Source organism: Chlorocebus sabaeus, chromosome 20 (assembly GCF_047675955.1).
Source record: "Chlorocebus sabaeus isolate Y175 chromosome 20, mChlSab1.0.hap1, whole genome shotgun sequence".
Classification (NCBI taxonomy): Eukaryota; Metazoa; Chordata; class Mammalia; order Primates; family Cercopithecidae; genus Chlorocebus; species Chlorocebus sabaeus.
The window spans coordinates 95,886,482-95,905,228 of record NC_132923.1 but is presented as its reverse complement, the minus strand read 5'-3'; the positions used below and the strand labels follow the sequence as shown (position 1 = coordinate 95,905,228).

At 38.1% G+C, this 18,747-nt stretch overlaps 1 protein-coding gene across 26 annotated transcripts in view; it reads right to left on the bottom strand.

The window, feature by feature from the left end:
• The window catches only part of SCMH1 (Scm polycomb group protein homolog 1), a 225,838-nt gene that overhangs the window by 159,873 nt on the left and 47,218 nt on the right, over nt 1-18,747 (bottom strand). For 16 of the 26 annotated variants that reach the window (XR_012089692.1, XM_073007426.1, XM_073007428.1 and 13 more), the window contains exon 2: nt 9,218-9,347. Coding sequence is in view for 8 of the 26 variants with exons in the window: in XM_007979211.3 (XP_007977402.1) it covers nt 9,218-9,230 (13 nt within the window). In the remaining 18 variants the exon portion in view is untranslated. Of the gene's footprint in view, nt 1-7,044; nt 7,071-9,217; nt 9,348-16,281; nt 16,334-18,747 lie in introns of those variants that run through there. The other 10 variants (XM_073007421.1, XM_073007430.1, XM_073007422.1 and 7 more) reach the window with 3 other exon arrangements.

The following is an 18,747-nucleotide window of genomic DNA, read 5'->3' as shown; positions in this document are numbered from 1 at the left end:
CTTAGAATCCCACACACATTCACACAAACAACCACCTGTAGGCCATCTCTACATGGTTATCAATCAGATATTAAGAACTTAACACGACTAAAACAGAAGGCCATCCTCTGTCATCTTGTTACTTTTCGTCTTCCCCAACCCAGTAAATGGCACCTCCATTACTTATCTGCATAGAAATTATGCATAAGTTCAGCAGCATGGACTTCCACATACCAAGGCCAATCTGGCGATGGCCACTGCTGAGTGTCCAATCTGCCAGCAGCAGAGATCAACACTGAGCCCCTGATATGGCACTATTCCCCAGGGTGATCAGCCAGCTACCCAGTGACAGGTTGATTACAATGGACTGCTTCCTTCATTGAAGGGACAGTATTTTGTCCAGCTGGAATAGACATTTACTCTGGATATTGATTTGCCTTCCCTGCATGCAATTCTACTGTCAAAACTACCAACTGCAGACTCACAAAATCCCTTATCCACCATTACAGACAGCACTGCTTCTGACCAAGAAGCCACACAAAGAAGTGTGGCAATGAGCTTATGCTCATGGAATTAACGATCTCAACATGCATCATTCTGAAGCAGTTGGCTTGACAGAACTATGGAATGGCCTTGTGGTAAAACCCCGTCTCTACTAAAAATAAAACACACACACACACACACACACACACACACACAAAGGATGCAGTTACAGTGCCAGCTAGGTGACAGTACTTTTACTGTCTTCTAACAGCTGTATAATATACATTCTTTTCATCAGAACATGGAACATTCTCCAAATTAGACCATAAGTAAATCTCACCAAATTTAAGAGAACTGAAATCATATCAAGTATCATTTCAGACCACAATGGAATAAAAATAGAAATCAATAACAAGAGGAACTTTCAAAATCATAGAAATACAAAGAAATTAAACATGTTCCTGAATAACCAATAGGTCAATGAAGAAATTAAGAAGAAAATTTTAAAGTTCTTGAAACAAATGAAAATAGAAACATAACATACCCAAACCTATGGGATACAGCCAAAGCAGTATTAAGGGGAAAGACGGCTGGGTGCGGTGGCTCATGCCTGTAATCCTAGCACTTTGGGAGGGTGAGACAGAAGGATCACTTGAGCCCAGAACTTCAAGACCAACCTGGGCAACATGGCAAGACCCCATCTCTACAAAAAATACAAAAAGTTAGCCAGGATGGTGGTACATGCCTGTGGTCCCAACTACTTGGGAGGTTGAGGTGGGAGGATCTATTGAGAGGTTAAGGCTGCAGTGAGCCATGTTCATACCACTGCACTCCAGCCTGGGCAATAGAGCAAGACTCCATCAAAAAAAAAAAAAAAAGGCTCTACCAAAAAATTCTTAGACCTGATAAACAAATTCAGGAAAGCTGCAGGACACAAAATCAACATATAAAAATCAGTAGCACTGAACCAACAATGAATTAGGAAAAAACAACAACAACAACAACAACAAACAAATCAAGAAAGCAATCTCATTTACAACAGCTATTAAAAAAAAACCTATGAATAAATTTATCCAAGGAGGTAAAAGATCTCTACAAGGGAAACCACAGAACACTGATGAAAGAAATGGAAGAGGACACAAACAAATAGAAAGATATCTCATGTTCATGGATTGGAAGGCTTAATATTGTTAAAATAACCATACTACCAAAAGTCATCTATAGATTCAATGCAATCCCTATCAAAATACCAATGACATTCTTCACAAAAATAGAAAAGAATTCTAAAATTTGTATGGAACCATAAAAGTTTCCAAATAGCCAGAGTAAACCTAAGCAAAAAAGAACAAAGCTGGAGGCATCACACTACTGGATTTCAAAATATATAACAAAGACATGGTAAACAAAACACCATGGTACTGGCATAAGAACACACATATATACCAATGGAACCCAGAATAGAGAACCCAGAAATAAATCCATGTATTTACAGCCAACTGATTTTTGAGAAAGGCATCAAGAACATTCACTGGGGAAGGGACAGTCTCCTCAATAAATAAAGTTTTTCTCCACTGGGAAATAAAGTTTTCTCCACTGGGAAAACAGGATATCCATATGCAGAAAAATTAAACTAGACCCCTGTACATAAAAATAAAACTAGACCTCTCACCATGTACAAAAATCAATTAAAAACAGATCAAGACTTAAATGAAGGCCTGAAACTATAAAACTACTAGAAAATAACACAGGAGAAATGCTTCAAGACATTGATTTGGGCAAACATTTTATGGAGAAGACCTCAAAAGCAAAGGCAACAAAAGCAAAATTACACAATTAGACATCATGAGATTATATCAAACTAAAAAGCTTCTGCACAGCAAAGGAAACAATCAACAGAGGGAAAAGAGTGCAGAATTGGAGAAATATATGTAAACTATTCATCCAACAAGGGATTAATATCTAGAACATGCAGGGAGCTCAAACGACAGCAAAAACCAAAAAACTCCCCCCAAAACACAAAACAACAAATAATCTGATTTAAAAATAAACAAATGAGCTGAATAGATATCTCTCAAAAGAAGACACAGAAATGGCTAACAGGTATATGAAAAAATGCTCAGCATCACTAATCATCAGGGAAATGCAAATCAAAACCACAATGAGATATCATTTTACCCTAGTTACAGTGGCTACTACTAAAAAGACAAAAATAAATGCTGACAAAAATGTGGAGAAAGGGGAACTCTTATTCACTGTTGGTGGTATAGTAAATTAGTACAGCTATTATGGAAAACAGGATGAAGGTTCCTCAAAAATCTAAGAAGAATACTACCATGTGATCCAGCAATTTCAATACTGGGTATATATCCATAGGAAAGGAAATCAGTATGTCAAAAAGTTATCTGCACTCCCATGTTTATTGCAGCACTATTCATAATAGTCAAGATATGGGATCAACCAAAGTGTCCATCATTAGATAAATAAAGAAAATATGGTATATATAAACAATGGGATACTATTTAGCCATAAAAAGAATGAAATTCTGTCATTTGTGGCAACATGGATTAGCTTGTAGAACACCAGGTTAAGGAAATAAGCCAGGCACAGAAAGAGAAATACCACATGTTTTCAGTCATATGTGGAAGCTACAAAAGTAGACCTCATAGTAGACAGAATAGTGGTTACTAAAGGGAAAAAAGGGGAGGTAGGGGGACAAATATAAAAGTACAGCTAAATAAAAGAAATAAGTTATAGTGTTCTACAGCACTATAGGTGACTATAACTAATGAGAACTTATTGTGTATTTTCAAACAGCAAAAAGAGCTTATTTCTGAATGCTCCCAACACAAATAAATGATAAATGTTTGAAGCGACTGATATGCTAATTACCGATTCAATCATTACACATTATGTACATGTATTGAAATATCACACTGTACCCAATAAATATGTACAATTATGTTTCAATTTAAAAATAATGAAAGACAAAACCAAAAAATCTCCAATTTTTTTTTTTTTTTAAAGATTGCCACCTAGCTACTCTGGGTTCCTCACGCCTCTGAGTCAACAGGTAAAGAGGGAGTTGCGGTGTTGTTGCCTGAGGTGATTCATCCTGACTATCAAGGAGAAAATGAACTACTACTCCACAATGGAAGAACTGAAGAGTATGTCTAGAATACAGGAGATACCTTAGGGTGTTTCCAAGTATTACTCCACTCTGTGATTAAGGCCAATGGATAACTACAAAAACGCAATCCAGGCAGAACTACAAATGGGCCAAACCTTTGGGTCACCCTGCTGGGTAAAGAATCATGAGGTTCTTGCAGAAGGCAAAAATAAAAAAATAAAAATAAAAAAAAATACAGAATAGGTAAGTTATAAATACCAGCAATAACCATGTGACCAGTACAGAAACAACTGTAATTGTTCTGAGTATTTCCTTATTTCATCATGAATGTTTGTTTGTATATATACACATATTAAGCAAATATCTTTGTGTTCTTTCCTATCTTTTCTTATCATGTAACAAAAGTTGTATTGACTTTATATCAATATGTAAGTGTTTTTAATTTTACATCATAATATTTAAGTTACAGACTATCAGAAGAGTAAACATCACTGAAGAACTTCACTCTCCTGGGGAGGGGGTTAGTGCGTTTTCAGTTGTATGCAAGATAGCTGTTTAAGTTAGGTAGAATAATGACCCTGTTACTATCTTCATTTGGAGATCAAATATGGCTTAAGGAAATACATATGGGTGCTGAGTTGAAAGGAGTACTTGTGATGGTTAACTTTATTTGTCAATTTAACTGGGCTAAGGAATGCCCAGATAGCTGGTAAATATTATTTCTGAGTGTATCTGTGGTTGTATTTCTTGAAGAGATTAACATTTGAATCAGTAGACTGAGTAAAGAATATTGCTCTCACCAATGTGTGTGGGCATTATCCAATCCACTGAGGGTCCAAATAGCACAAAAAGGTGAAGGAAGAGTGAATTCTCTCGTTTTGTGAGCTAGGATATCCATCTTATCCTGTCCTTAGACAATGGAGCTCCTAGTTCTTGAGCCTCAGATCCCAAGACTTACAACACTCCCCTCTGCCTTCCCCACTGGTTTTCAGGTCTTTGGCACTGAAGGCAGAGTTACACCATCAGCTCCCTGATTCTTAGGTCTTTGGACTCAGACTAATGGCACCAGCTTACACATAATATATCATGGGATTTCTCAGCCTCTATAATCCTGTGAGCCAATTCCCACAATAAATCTCTCTCTACCTACCTACCCAGCTCCCCTTGTTTCTGTTTTGGGGGAGAACCCTACTACTAGGTCAGAGTGAGTATTTTAAAACATAAAACAGATAAGGTCATTTCTCTCCTGAAGAACCTCCAATAGCTTCATACTCAGTTAAGGGTGCTTTACAAAGCCATGCAGGATTTGATTCCTGCCACCTCTCTAATCTTATCTGTTATGACTTCTCCCTTTTCTACTACATTCCAGCAACATTGGCCAGTTGTTTGCCTTCTCTCCTGGTTTTTACATCCCCTGTCTTTCTAGTAGCCTGCTATGCCTGTTTTCCTCTGAATCATTAGTAAAGATTAAAAACTAGATTAGGCTTTAAAATTACTGAAAAATATATTAGGGGATCACGATTAAATTTATGTTTAAAATTTTTCATAATTAGAAAATACATATTCTTAAAAATTAAACATACAATATATATTCCATTTACATACAAGTTTTTAGTACTATATTGCTTAAGTAAAGATGAGCTACCAGTATACACAAAATTGATTAAAGGAAACCACAACAAATAGAAACCAGGTTGAAAGATCATCAGTAAAACAATATTCAAAAGTAACCAACGCAATTTAAAAAAATTAGTCTAGCTTGGGCAACAGAGCAAGACTTGTCTCAAAAAAAAAAAAAAAAAAAGAAAGAAAGAAAGAAAGAAAGAAAAGAGGAAGTATTCCAGTAAAGAAAACAAAATCCATATTCAATTATGCAGCAAAATGAACAAAATAACAAATAGTTAAGGGCAGACAGGCATCAAATGGTTCAAAAAGTTCAGTGGCCCATGCCTGCTATCCCGGCACTTTGGGAGGCAAGGCAGGAGGATTCATTGAGCCCAGGAGTTCGAGACCAGTCTCAGCAACATAGTGAGACCTCGTCTCTACAAAAAAATTAAAACATTAGCTGGGCGTGGAACCTGTGGTTTCAGCTACTTAAGAGGCTGCGATGGCAGGACTGCTTGAGCCCAGGAAGTCCAGGCTGCAGTGAGCCAGGATTATGTCACTGCACTCCAGTCTGGGAAACAGAGCAAGACTCTGTCTCCAAAAAAAAAAAAAAAGAACAATGAAAAAGGAACTTCTAGCTTCTAGGAAGAAATAGACTCTTGGTACAAACTACTGAAACATGGAAAGCAGTACTCAAGAAAAAGAAACAAATGCATTACAAAATATGTAATTTTTAAGTACTGCCATAAACTACTCAGTGAATCAGGTAACTGTCCCTCAGTCAGGCAACTGTCCCAAAATAAAGAGAATACAGCATCTGACAGAATTCTACACATTAAAAAAGGAGCTAGTCACCTATCATGTTTTCAAAGTGTTCTAAGAATAATGGCCATGTTTCAGAGTATATTATAGTACACAGGTACTATTTAATAATCAGTTTCTATCTTTCTTCTCTGGCAGTCCCTATCCCAGTTAACACAACAAATCAGAAACCTGTAATCCCTCTTGCCCTCCAAATCCAACTGGTTATCCAATTCTGTCAGTTGTACCTCTAAAATAACCATCTCTTCTCTTTAATCTCCCCTGCCTCTATTCAGAGTTTAGGATTTCATTATCTCTCACGTTGATCAATAAAAACAGTTATTTAATTCCTTTGTCTGTTCTCACTGCTTTCCAATCATACATCAGTATTATTTTTCTAAAATACAAATCAGATAAAACATGTCACTAGCCCATTTAAAAGTCTTCAAGGATCAATCCCTAAACTGTATCCAGACATATATTCTTTCCAAGCTCATACAACTGTAAACTGCACCCAAACTCATACTCTTTCATACCTCTGGACCTTCCCCTTTTCTCTATTTGGGAAATTCCTATTTGTTCCTCACAGTCCAGGACAAATATTATTTTGTAACAGCTTTCTGGTGACAGCCCTAAGCAAAGTAGTAGTGCCACCTCCTACATTTATGCCTGTCAGAGTGTCAGAGCTAAATGATCTTAAACCAGTCAGTATTTCTAGAGTTTGGCACACAGCAAGCAGAAAAAAACAAAAACAAAAAAAAACTTGTCTTTTTACTAAATGCAGAAAGTTATGCAATGAGAGAAAAATTATCCATATTAAAAAGTCAATATTTCAATGCACACTCTCATCAAAACAATTGTGACAAACAGGATGATACCTAGAAGCCAGATGGTAAGATATCAATTATTCAAGTTAATAAACAATAACTGAAAACAGGTAACTTAAAACTACAGATAGTAATTTATATTTAGTTTTAGAATGTATTATTTTTTCTACTACAGATTTACCATTTCAGTCATGCTTTACCTAATATTAAAAATGAACTTACCATTTTTAATGGGTACAGTTGCAGTTCTGCAAAATGAAAAAAGTTCTAGAGACTGATGATGGTGATGGGTGCACAACAATGTGAATGTCTTCAGTGTCACTGAACTGTACACTAATTAAAATGGTATATTCTGTGTTAATGCATATTTCTTGAAATTAATTAATTTTAAAAAATAAACTTGCATTCCTGGGATGTCAGGGTCAGGGGAGGTTCAGAGGTTGCTGCACTGATTCGATTTCAGATTCAACTAATACTTACCATTACTATATATACCAGGCCCAGTGCCAGGTATTTTCATATATTCCACCTCAGGTACTATTAATATCTTCTTACAGATGACAAATTTAGGGCTCAATAAGTTAAACTATGCCATAGAGGCAAAGAACCGATCAGGAAACAGCAATGAAAGATATGTAATAGTCCACAAAGGGTGTAAATCTGACAATTAAAAAACTGAATTGAAATAATGCTCTAAATCCTGCTTATGTTTAGATTAATTCATTCAACAAACATTTATTACCACTGTTTGCCAGTCATTATTCTAGGCACTGGAGATATATCACTAAACAAATCAGATAGAAAACCCCTGTTCTAGTTTACCTGCTACTGGAATGCTCACCAGGGATTTCACAAAATGTAGTCTTTTGATTGGAGGCATTCGACAAAGCATTCACTACAGGGAAGCAGATGTCAGAGAGAGACTTTCTGACAATGAGAATTGTCCTGTAGAGGACTGGTTATACACTAAAATGTACAAGCAGAAAAGCTGAATGACCACTTATCACCAAAGATGCTGAAACTTTTCCAAGCTGAGAGAAAAATTCACAGGTTGTAAAGGGAGATAACTAGATAAACTCCTAAGACCCTATTCGACCTTGAAATTCTGTTTCACTAAGCATCAAACAATATTATGGGAGCTGAGATATTATAGTAGCAACTATCTATATCTTATGTGTGTGTATTTGTGTTTGATCACATGTATATCTTAATTATGAACTATTTGCTAGTAAAGATTATGTCTTATTTTCCTTACTATCTCACATATCTAGGTCAATAAAATGAATCAATGAACGTAATATTATAGGTTTAAAGAGGGTAGCTTCCTATTAAATCTTGTACAATTTGATATTTAAATTCCATTTCCAACTTACTATTTTCAAAATAACACTCTTAAAATTTTGGATATTTCCATACTGAAACTGCATTCATCCATGCTTCAAACGAAAAATTCATTGACTATCTAAGTTCCAGCCCTGTGTTAGGTAATAAGGATTTAAAAAACAACAAGGCACCCTCTCTTAGTCTAGAAGACAGAGAGTTACCTAAGTGTGATAAAGTGTTATGACCTCCCTAGTAGCTGGAACTACAGGCTCACACCACCATGACTGGCTACGCTTCTGTATTCTTTGCAGCAATGGGGTTTCGCTATGTTGCCCAGGCTGGTCTCCAATTCCTGGGCTCAAGCAATTGGCCCACCTTGGCCTCCCAAAGTGCTGGGATTACAGGTGAGAGCCCCCATGCCCCTTCTTCTTTTTACCTTTCTAAATGTGGCTACTAGAAAACTTTAAACTACATAAGTGGCTTGCATTGTATTTCTGTTGCCACAGCGAACAAATTCATTAAATAATAGTTTCCTTTCTTAATAATTATTTATTATGTAGCCAAACTGTTACAGATTTTTTTTTTTTTTTTTTTTTTTGAGATGGAGTTTTGCTCTTGCTGCCCAGGCTGGAGTGCAACAGTGAGATCTCAGCTCACAGCAACCTCTGCCGCCTGGGTTCACGCAATTCTGCCTCAGCCTCCCAAGTAGCTGGGATTACAGGCATGTGCCACCATGCCCGCCAGTTTTGTATTTTTAGTAGAGATGGGGTTTCTCCATGTTGGTCAGGCTGGTCTCGAACTCCCAACCTCAGGTGATCCGCCCACCTTGGCCTCCCAAAGTGTTGGGATTACAGGCATGAGCCACCGACAAATATTTTTAACTATTTGAAAAGCAAAACTTCAAACCTCCTCTCCCAATCTGGAAAATTCATGCCAATGACAAAAATGACATCATGGCTATAAAGAAAAGGATAACGAGTAGTCTAATTAGTAGTGAGGAATTCCTTAAAGCCAGTTCTTGCTAGGTCTCTTAATCCCTCTTACTTCCAGGATAAGGTAAAAAGATACTTACCATTAGGCTGCATAGTCAATGGACTAAAAACCGGTCTAGGAGTTAAGAAGCTTGGGATTTATCCCCGGATCCACCAATACCTTGCTCTGACATCTGACAAGTCAGTTTCTCTGTATGCTAATTTCTCCATCTGTAAAAAAGGTGGGTGGGGAGGAAGGAGAGGAGTATTTATTACCTGTAAAGTACTGAGATCTCTAATTATTAACAAATTAGGCTACATTATAAGAAAAGTAGAAAATTTAGATACAGATTTTTTTGCTATTAGAATATCCTGGAGTTGCAAAGTACCTTACAGCAAGTACCACAGGTTGAATTTAGCTAAGCTTCTATATTCACAGAAATAAAGAATACAGATATTTGCTACCTTTGGTCCCATGCAAATATTAAATTTAGTTTCCAGCTAACCAGGCTAAGCCAGAATATCAAAAGCCACTAAAAACCTATTAACATTGTGTTATGTGCTGAACTGTGTCTCCCTCAAATTCATACGTCAAAGCCCTACCCCTCAATGTGACTACATTTGGAGACAGGGCATTTAAGGAGGTAATTAAGGTTAAATAAAGTCATACAGGTGAGGCCCTAATCTGATATAATTGGTTCCTTTAAAACAAAAGGATGAGACATGAGATATCTCTTTCTCCCACACAGAAAAAAATGCCACACGAGGACTCAGAAAGAAGATGTCATCTGTAAGCTAAGGAGAGAGACCTCATCTCTAGCCTCTCCTGCCAGCATCTTGACACTGAACTTCCAGCCCCCAGAAGTTTGAGGATATAAATTTCTATTGTTTAAGCCACTCAGTCTGTGGTATTTTGTTATGGCACCCCAAGCACATGGTCACAGGACAAATGGGACTGTAGCAATTCTTTGGGAGTACCTCAGTTCCCCTAAAGAACTTTCACTCTTTTCTTTATTACAGTCAGAGTGGTAGTAAAGTAGAACAAAAACAAAGTAAAAACAAAACAAAAAATGCTGAATTTGACGTTAAAATTTTACCCTGATTTGAATCTCAACTCTATCTTGCCTTAATGTTTATTTTCCCTTTAAGATGTTAGGCAGGTAACATGGCTGGACACGGTGGCTCACGTCCGTAGTCCCAGCACTTTGAGAGGCTGAGCCTGGCAGATCCTTGAGGTCAGGGGTTCAAGACCAGCCTGGCCAACATGGCGAAACCCCATCTCTACTAAAAACACAAAAATTAGCCAAGCATGGTGGCACATGCTTGTAATCCCAGCTACCCAGGAGGCTGAGGCATGAGAATCACTTGAACCCAGGAGGCAGAGGTTGCAGTGAGCAGAGATCATGCCACTGCACTCCAGCCTGGGCGACAGAGTGAGACTGTCAAAAAAAAAAAAAAAAAGACTTTAGGCCAGTAACTTAACTGAATCTCAGTTTTCTTATTAGTCAAATAGGAACAATAATCCCAATGCTACCTGCTTCACTGGGCTGCTGTAAATAACAAACAAAAAATGGCTTTGAAAGTGCTTAATGGCTAGGTGTGGTGGCTCACACCTGTAAGGAGGTTAAGGCAGGAGGATCACCTGTAATCCCAGTATTTTAGGAGGCTGAAGTGGGGGGGATTGCCTGAACTCAGGAGTTTGAGACCAGCCTGGGCAACCCAGTGAGACCCCATCTCTACAAAAAATTTTTAAAATTTAGCTGGGCATGGGGTACATGCCTGTGGCCCCAGCTACTCAGGAGACAGAAGTAGAAGGACTGAGTTGAGCCCAGGAGGCTGCAGTAAGCTGTGATCCCACCACTGCACTCCAGCCTGGGCAATAGAGACCCTGTCTCAAAAAAAAAAAAAAAAAAAAAAAAAAAACATAAAAATAAAAAGTGTGCAATGTGGATACCAAGGATTATTAAAGAAAAAACTGCTGTTTAATACCTTTCTCACAAGAAAAAGTCAGATCTCGAATAATACAATGTACTTACAAAAAGAACATCACAACCACCTGTTACTGGTTAGCACCCAAGGATTCTGTGTTCGCAATTTGACTAACGACTCTATGGAATATCTGCTAGAATTACTTCTACTTTGCCACTTCTTCCTTTGTTTTCTCTTATTGTTGGCTGGGACCTTTAAAATTTATGGTAAGGCTGGGCATGGTGGCTCACGTCTGTAATTCCAGCACTTTGGGAGGCTGAGGCAGGAGAATTGTTTGAGCCTACGAGTTTGAGACTCAGAAACATGGTAAAACCCCGTCTCTACAAAAAAATATAAAAATTAGCCAGGCATGGTGGTGTGTGTACCTACAGTTCCAGCTACTTGGGAGGTTAAGGCAGGAGGATCACCTGAGCTTGGGAGGTCAAGGCTGCAGTGAGCTATGATCATACCACTGCACTCCAGCCTCAGCAACAGCGAGAAACACTGTCTCAAAATAAATAAATAAATAAAAATAGGGCCAGGCGTGGTGGCTCACACCTGTAATCCCAGCACTTTGGGAGGCCGAGGCAGGCGGATCACGAGGTCAGGAAATCGAGACCATCTTGGCTAACGTGGTGAAACTCCCTCTCTACTAAAAATACAAAAAAAAATTAGCCAGGCGTGGTGGTGGGCACCTGTAGTCCCAGCTACTCGAGAGGCTGAGGCAGAAGAATGGCGTGAACTCGGGAGGCGGAGCTTGTAGTGAGCTGAGATCGCGCCACTGCACTCCAGCCTGGGCGACAAAGCAAGACTCCGTCTCAAAAAAAATAAATAAATAAACAAAATAAAATAATCTTCTTGGAGGATGTGAAATTTCTTGTATTTATTCCAAAAGATAGTAATGGCACTAAGGGGTTGGAATAAGAACAGTAACGTGAATCCTCAAAATGCATGTTTAGAACCCTGAAGCATTAAGAGATTAGTCTTAGGAATACCCTAGAAAATATCTCCACTTCAATTTCTGAGAAAAAAGCACACGAACGCAGACTACTAATATCCAAAGCAGTGCCTCCAGAGTACCTGGGATTATAGGCATGTGCCACCATGCTTGGCTAATTTTTGTATTTTTAGTAGAGATGGGGTTTCACCATGTTGCCCAGGCTGGTCTCAAACTCCTGACCTCAAGGATCTGCCAGCCTCAGCCTCTCAAAATTTAATGCAATGATGGAAATGTTCAATATTCCTGTTGTCCAATGGGGAGCCACTAGCCACATGTGGCTATTTAGGACTTGAAATGTAGCTAGTACAACGGAGTGCATTTTTTATTGTATTTAATTTTTATTAAATTTAAATTTAATTAGACAAACATGGTAGTGGCTACTCATTGCATAGTGCAGATCTGGAGAATGTAATGACTCTGTATTTCTGGAAGTCATTGAAAGAAGTATAATAGGTAGTAGAAAAATCCATAAGGCTATGGCAGTATCCTTTCAAAATGTAATAAAACAATCACAACAGGCCACCCCTTCAAGCAAGGAAAAGTAGAAAAAAATTCTTCATATATTAAGATATAATTAAAAACTTAGTTACAAATTATCACTTGTATATTAACAACAGTCAAATTATAACTATCATTTTAAGTGTTTACTACATGCCAGATACGTGTTAAGTATTTCAAAGAACAGGAAGGGAGGAATATTTCCCCTAGAAATGGAAACTGGAAAACAGAAAAAAAGATGCATCAAATGTACTTCTGAAAACTCAAAAAGAAAAGACAGAACTGTCAGTTTTAGATAAATCATAATACTATGCCAATATGCACAGAAATTAAAATGGAAAAGCTGTGAGCAGAACATCTGCTCACTGTGGTGATGAAGGACAAGCTACAGGCAGGCAGGACACAGGGAATTCGTCTGGGATGCACCAAACAGGGGACTCGCCTGGCATGCGCCATTGATCAGCCACTCTCTGATTAACAAGTGTTTTTGTTGTTGCTGTTTTGTTTTGAGACAGAGTTTCACTCTTGTTGCTCAGGCTGGAGTACAGTGGCGCAATCTCCGCTCACTGCAACCTCTGCCTCGCGGGTTCCAGTGAACCTCAGCCTCCCAAGTAGCTGGGATTACAGGTGCCTGCCACCAAGCCTGGCTAATTTTTTGTATTTTTAGTAGAGACAGGGTTTCGTCATGTTGGCCAGGCTGATCTCGAACTCCTGACCTCAGGTGATCTACCCGTCTCGGCCTCCCAAAGTGCTGGGATTACAAGGCATGAGCCACTGTGCCCAGCCAAGTATTCCTAGCACATCTCAGCTGATTCTCTGCCCCTAGCTCTCCTTCATTTACTTTTACTTTATTAGGAGATAAGTATGATGGGATGTAATATTCTTCTGGAATGATCCACCAGAAGAAGGGGGAGGAAGCAAACTGGCCAATCTCTTTCTCAAAGAAAGCAATAAATCCTGTCTCTTCCATGTAGCAGAGATGAACAAAGAAGAGGGAGCATACCTCTTTGGTGTTCCCCCCTCTTCACTTACTTTGTAGTAACTATACATCTTTGTGTATGCAGAGAAGAACCCATGAGAACACCAGTACTTCCTTTAACAAGTAATCCAGCTACCAATAAGTGGCTAATGAAAATGCCATGACTTCCTTTGTCCTACAGGCAGTCCTAGTATTCTTTAACTATGTATAATGTTTACCCTTTCCAGAAGCTTGCAGAGGTGTGAGGCAGAGCATAAGGGAAGCTAATGCTTTTTGGAATGCTTCGGGCTCATGCTTCTTGAACAGAGAAGTTCAGTGGTTCCTATAGTGCCAAATCATAGTTGCTAGCAGACATATATGGATCTGATGTCATTAAATAATGCAACAGCATCATCATTATTTCAGTCAATATTTGGAATAAGGACAATGACAGTCCCGGATGTTCCACTCCTGCCAGTCCAAACACATTAGAAGTAGGATTTTATGTTTAATTCTAGGTCCTATATTTTGAATGAGATACAGATGCACAATCTCATTTAAAGGAAAGCAACAAGGAGAGTGAGAATTTAAGAAACTAGGGAAGGTTAACTAGAAGGAAAGACTCAGGGGAAACATGAGAACTGTTTGCAAATATCTGGAGGGATTTCATGTAGGAGAGAGATGAGATTTGCTCTACTTGTTCAATATTACCCCAAGGGAGGGAGTTAGAACTAGTGGGTGGAAGCTATAGGTAGATAAGCTTTAGCACATTATTAGGAAGAACTTTCTGCCAGTCAGAGCTCTGTATCCAAAAGTGGGATAAGCTCGCCGGGAAGGAAAGGCATGAATTTGCCATCACTAAGGATGTGAAAGCAGAGGTAAAATAACCTATTGGTGAAGATATTAAATCATCAGGAGGAAGAGGGAGGCTGGACTGGGTAATCTTTAAAGTTCCTTCCAAATCTGAGACTCCAAATCTGAGTCCTGATTTCATTATTATAAACAACACTGTACAAGTTTAGGTTTTGCAGCATGGACAGTATGTGTGTACGTGTATGTACGTGTGGATACAAATATATACAATACCCACTTTCTCTCTGAAGCCTTACATAAGTGTGATATGGGGACAGAAGATGTAACAATAGTATCATCACCACCATCATCTTTTTTCTCTTCTGTGTCTTCATCTACCATTTACTGGCACTGTGGTAGGCACTTCACATAACTTATATACTTAAGGTATCTTTTAAGTTAGTTACTTTTTAAGAGACAGGTCTCACCCTGTTGCTCAGGCTGGAGTACAGTGGAATGATCATAGCTCACTGCAGCCTCAAACTCCTGGACTCACGCAATCCTCCTACCTCAGCTTCCTGAGTGGCTAGGATTACCAGTGTGCATCAATGCGCCTGGCTAACTTTTTTATTTTTTGTAGAGACGAAGTCTCACTATGTTACCCAGGCTGGTCTTGAACTCCTGGCCTCAAGTAATCCTCTTACCTTGGCCTCCCAAAGTGCTGTGATTACAGGTGTCAGTCACTGTGCCTGGCCGCCTTTTAAGTTCTATCATATTGCAGGTTTATGGGCAAGGCCCAGCTCAATTATTTCCACTGTAGCTACTACAAGATGACTTGGCTGAAATCTCTTCCTTCTTTGAAATAATGAACAATGTGTGCCTGCTTTATTTTACACAGTAAATATAGTACTGACAAGCGTAAATGAAATTTTTTATTAAAATTAAGTATATTTGGACATACCAAAATGGTTAGTTAAAAGCAATCTTTATAAAAATAAGTTCAATGTTCACTGCAAAGTAATATGCTCTATAAATTTAGATTTCATATATTGGATTTTCTCCTGTACCATTTTGTCCTCTGTTCAAGCCAACCATGTCAAAGTCACATTGCGGTCTTTTCCTTTGTGCTTGGTAACCACTCTGCTGGTATAAACATAGAACTATAGATTTGGAAGAAATGTTGAAAGTCATTTAGTTTAATGTCTCCTCCTCCTTCCATCTCCAATCCTACCATCTCTAACCAATGTTTTCATTTGGTATACTTCTACTGGCAAAATTTTCATAGTGCATATGTATTACTTTAACATACATACAATATATATGTATTTTTTAAAAAAAATGGTCCAAAGAGGTAAATATTTACCATAACAGTCATACAGGCTTGGACAGGAACCAGTTCTCTTAGGGAGACAGAATGAGAGAGAATGGTGTGTGTTATGACTTGACACCTTCACCAATTATAATATACTTGGGGTTCTAAGGTGTGTATATTTTTGTGGAGAGGTTGAATGTCCCTTACCTCCTTGAAAGTCACTGCTAATCTATATCTCAATTGGATATACCAGCTCTTCAAGTATTTTAGGACAGATTTCATGTGTGCAAGAAGTTAATTGCTTTCTGGTCTCATCAAGGTTAAACTCAATGACTGACTATACAACGTATCTTACTGTATGACTATATAACATGTCTTAAGTATCTGCTTCCTTGCCCTGCCCATTCTGCCTAATTCATAGTACACTCTTCGAATTGCACACCCTGCCTTCCATCACTCTTTTATTGTCTGTTCATTTTTTTACCATGTTGGGATAGCACATTTCCCAATTACTTGGACTAAGTACCTTACTCCAAGCTTAAGGGTATTTTTACCAAATATCTCCAGATTTCCCCTTCTCTATTATGAAGACTCTGCAGCCCGACAGCCTGGGTTCAGATTTGGTTCTATCACTTACCAGTTGTATTAACTTGACCAAGTTAGCTTAACCTCCTGTGCCTGAGTTTCCTCTGCAGCAAAATAAAGACAACAATAGCAATTATCTCATTTAGTTGTTGAGAGGATTAAATAGGACACACACACACAGACACACCACTTAGAACAGTACCTGGCACATAGTAAACACTCAGTCAATGTTAATTTATGTTGCTGCTTCCTTCTCCTTCATCATCATCCTTTGCTACTATTTAGGAAACTATTTTGCTGCAGTCCCGGAGTGTTTACTTCAAAATTTCTTTCCATTAGATTTGTGTTTCCTCTCTCTCAATCCAAACATTCTTGACATTTAATCTCTTCAGCATAGGTCCCTCTGACAAACTGGATTGGAGTGGAGCTTTCTTACCTAGCATACCTACTACTATGGGTGGTTTTCATTGAATTATGATGCACACTCATGCTTCACCAATTCACATTCCTCTTCTTTTCATATTAAAAGCCCATTCCTAGACTGGGGTTGGCAAACTTTTTCTGTAAAGGGCCAGATGGCAAATATTTTCAGTTTTACAGGACATATGGTCTCTGTTGCAACTGCTCAATTCTGTTATCATAGCATTAAGGCAGACATATAATACACTAACAAATGAACATGGCTATGTTCCAGTAAAACTCTATTTACAAAACACTGGTGGCAGAAGGATTTGGCCTGTGGGCCATAGATTGCCAACTACTAACCTAGAGGAATCCTTCCCTAAATAACTCAACCTGGCTCTGATCATTCCAGTATTCTAGCTCAAGCATACACTATATCGTTTTACATATATTTATGTGTTTCTAGGTATTTTTGTGTGGTCAGTTTCCCACTTATATATCTGTACATACAGATCCTTATAAGGAAAGAACTGCAGCCTTTATTTCATTCATTAAACAAAATGTATCTGAGCTGAGTAACAAAATCTAAGCCTAGTAGTAACATGTTAAAGACACAAAGACAAGTAAGTGTAAGCCTCTGTTCATGCTCACAAAGAACTCACAGATTAGTAGGAACGATAGCAATTCAAATATACAATCATCGTATGATTTTTGCCATACAGAGATTTGCTATAAAAAGTGCTCTGGGAAAACAGAAAGGAATGATTAACTTTGCCAGAGGTGGGGGAGGGTTGAGGAAAGCTTCATGGAGGAGATGAAGTTGAGCTAGGATTATCAGAAGAAAGACAAATAGGCATTTTAGGCATTCTTCCTAATTACATAGAATTGAATACAGAAATGGAAATGGACAATGTGTTTGGACAATGCTAGCCATTTATTATAGATGAAAAGGGACAAAGTAAGCTACAGGGACCAATGACAGAAACTGAATGAGCTGAGGCTAGAAAAGTAGAAAGGAGGCACCTTGTGAAGAATTTTGCTTGCCATACTAAGCCAATGGTATATTGTATATTGAGGACTCTGGTATCATCCCAAAGATTATATGTTAGATACTGAAGGTCAAGATCTGAATTATTTACGATACTTAACATCCATAAAGGGATTTTAACACTTTTTCACAGACTTTTACATACATTATTTCCAATGTTCATACAGCTTGCATACTTACATGTCTACTAAATTCTGATACTGATTACGAACTTATGATGTAGTGGAAAGGTTAAGACTTACAGGCAAAAGATCTGGGACTTGATCTTACAGCTATCAGTTACACGATTTTGAGTAAGTCTCTTACACCTTTACTGTTTCTATAAAACAGGATTAATAACAGTACACATACTTATGAGATAAATATGTGTAGAGTAGTTTGCAGATAATAAAGACACACATAATTTGTAAAAATTGCAGAATAAAATGTCAAGAAAGGGTAAGTTTTTTCATTTGCTCTGTTTTTTGTGACACATATATTCATACATAGCCTAAATAGAGGATAACTCTCTATTTCTACTATGTATAAATACAGGTTCTGACCTTTTCAAGGATCTGATTTTTGCATAGTTCGGCTATATCATATAGGAAATCATTCTTCCTTAGTACGATGTAGAAATCTAAAAGCGAAAGATAGAAAAGAATAGAAATATGAACTACTGTAGATCAAAGAAGACATGCAGTGAAATTAGATTTTATCAGAAGAAGCCAGAAGGCTGGATACCCAGACAAGGCTTCCCAAGGGCAGCAATTTGGTTAAGTTTCCAATTTCCAGGATACTTTCCTCAGCTTTGTGAGTTCAGAACACTGATTCTGTTAAAAATGGAACAGACTCTTGTGGATACAGCTATAGGTCATACACAATAACGGGTAAACTAGAATGTTACTTTATTAATTTACTGTGAGAAATATAACTGCCTAAAATATTTATTGGTATGTGACCAGGGCCATTCAACTTTAAAGGTGCATCTACACAGGAATCCAAATGAGAACCAGATTTCTTGGGCAGTGTGGAACCAGAGTAAGGAGTTATTTGCCTAACTCAGAAGTTGGCAAACTTTTTCTATAA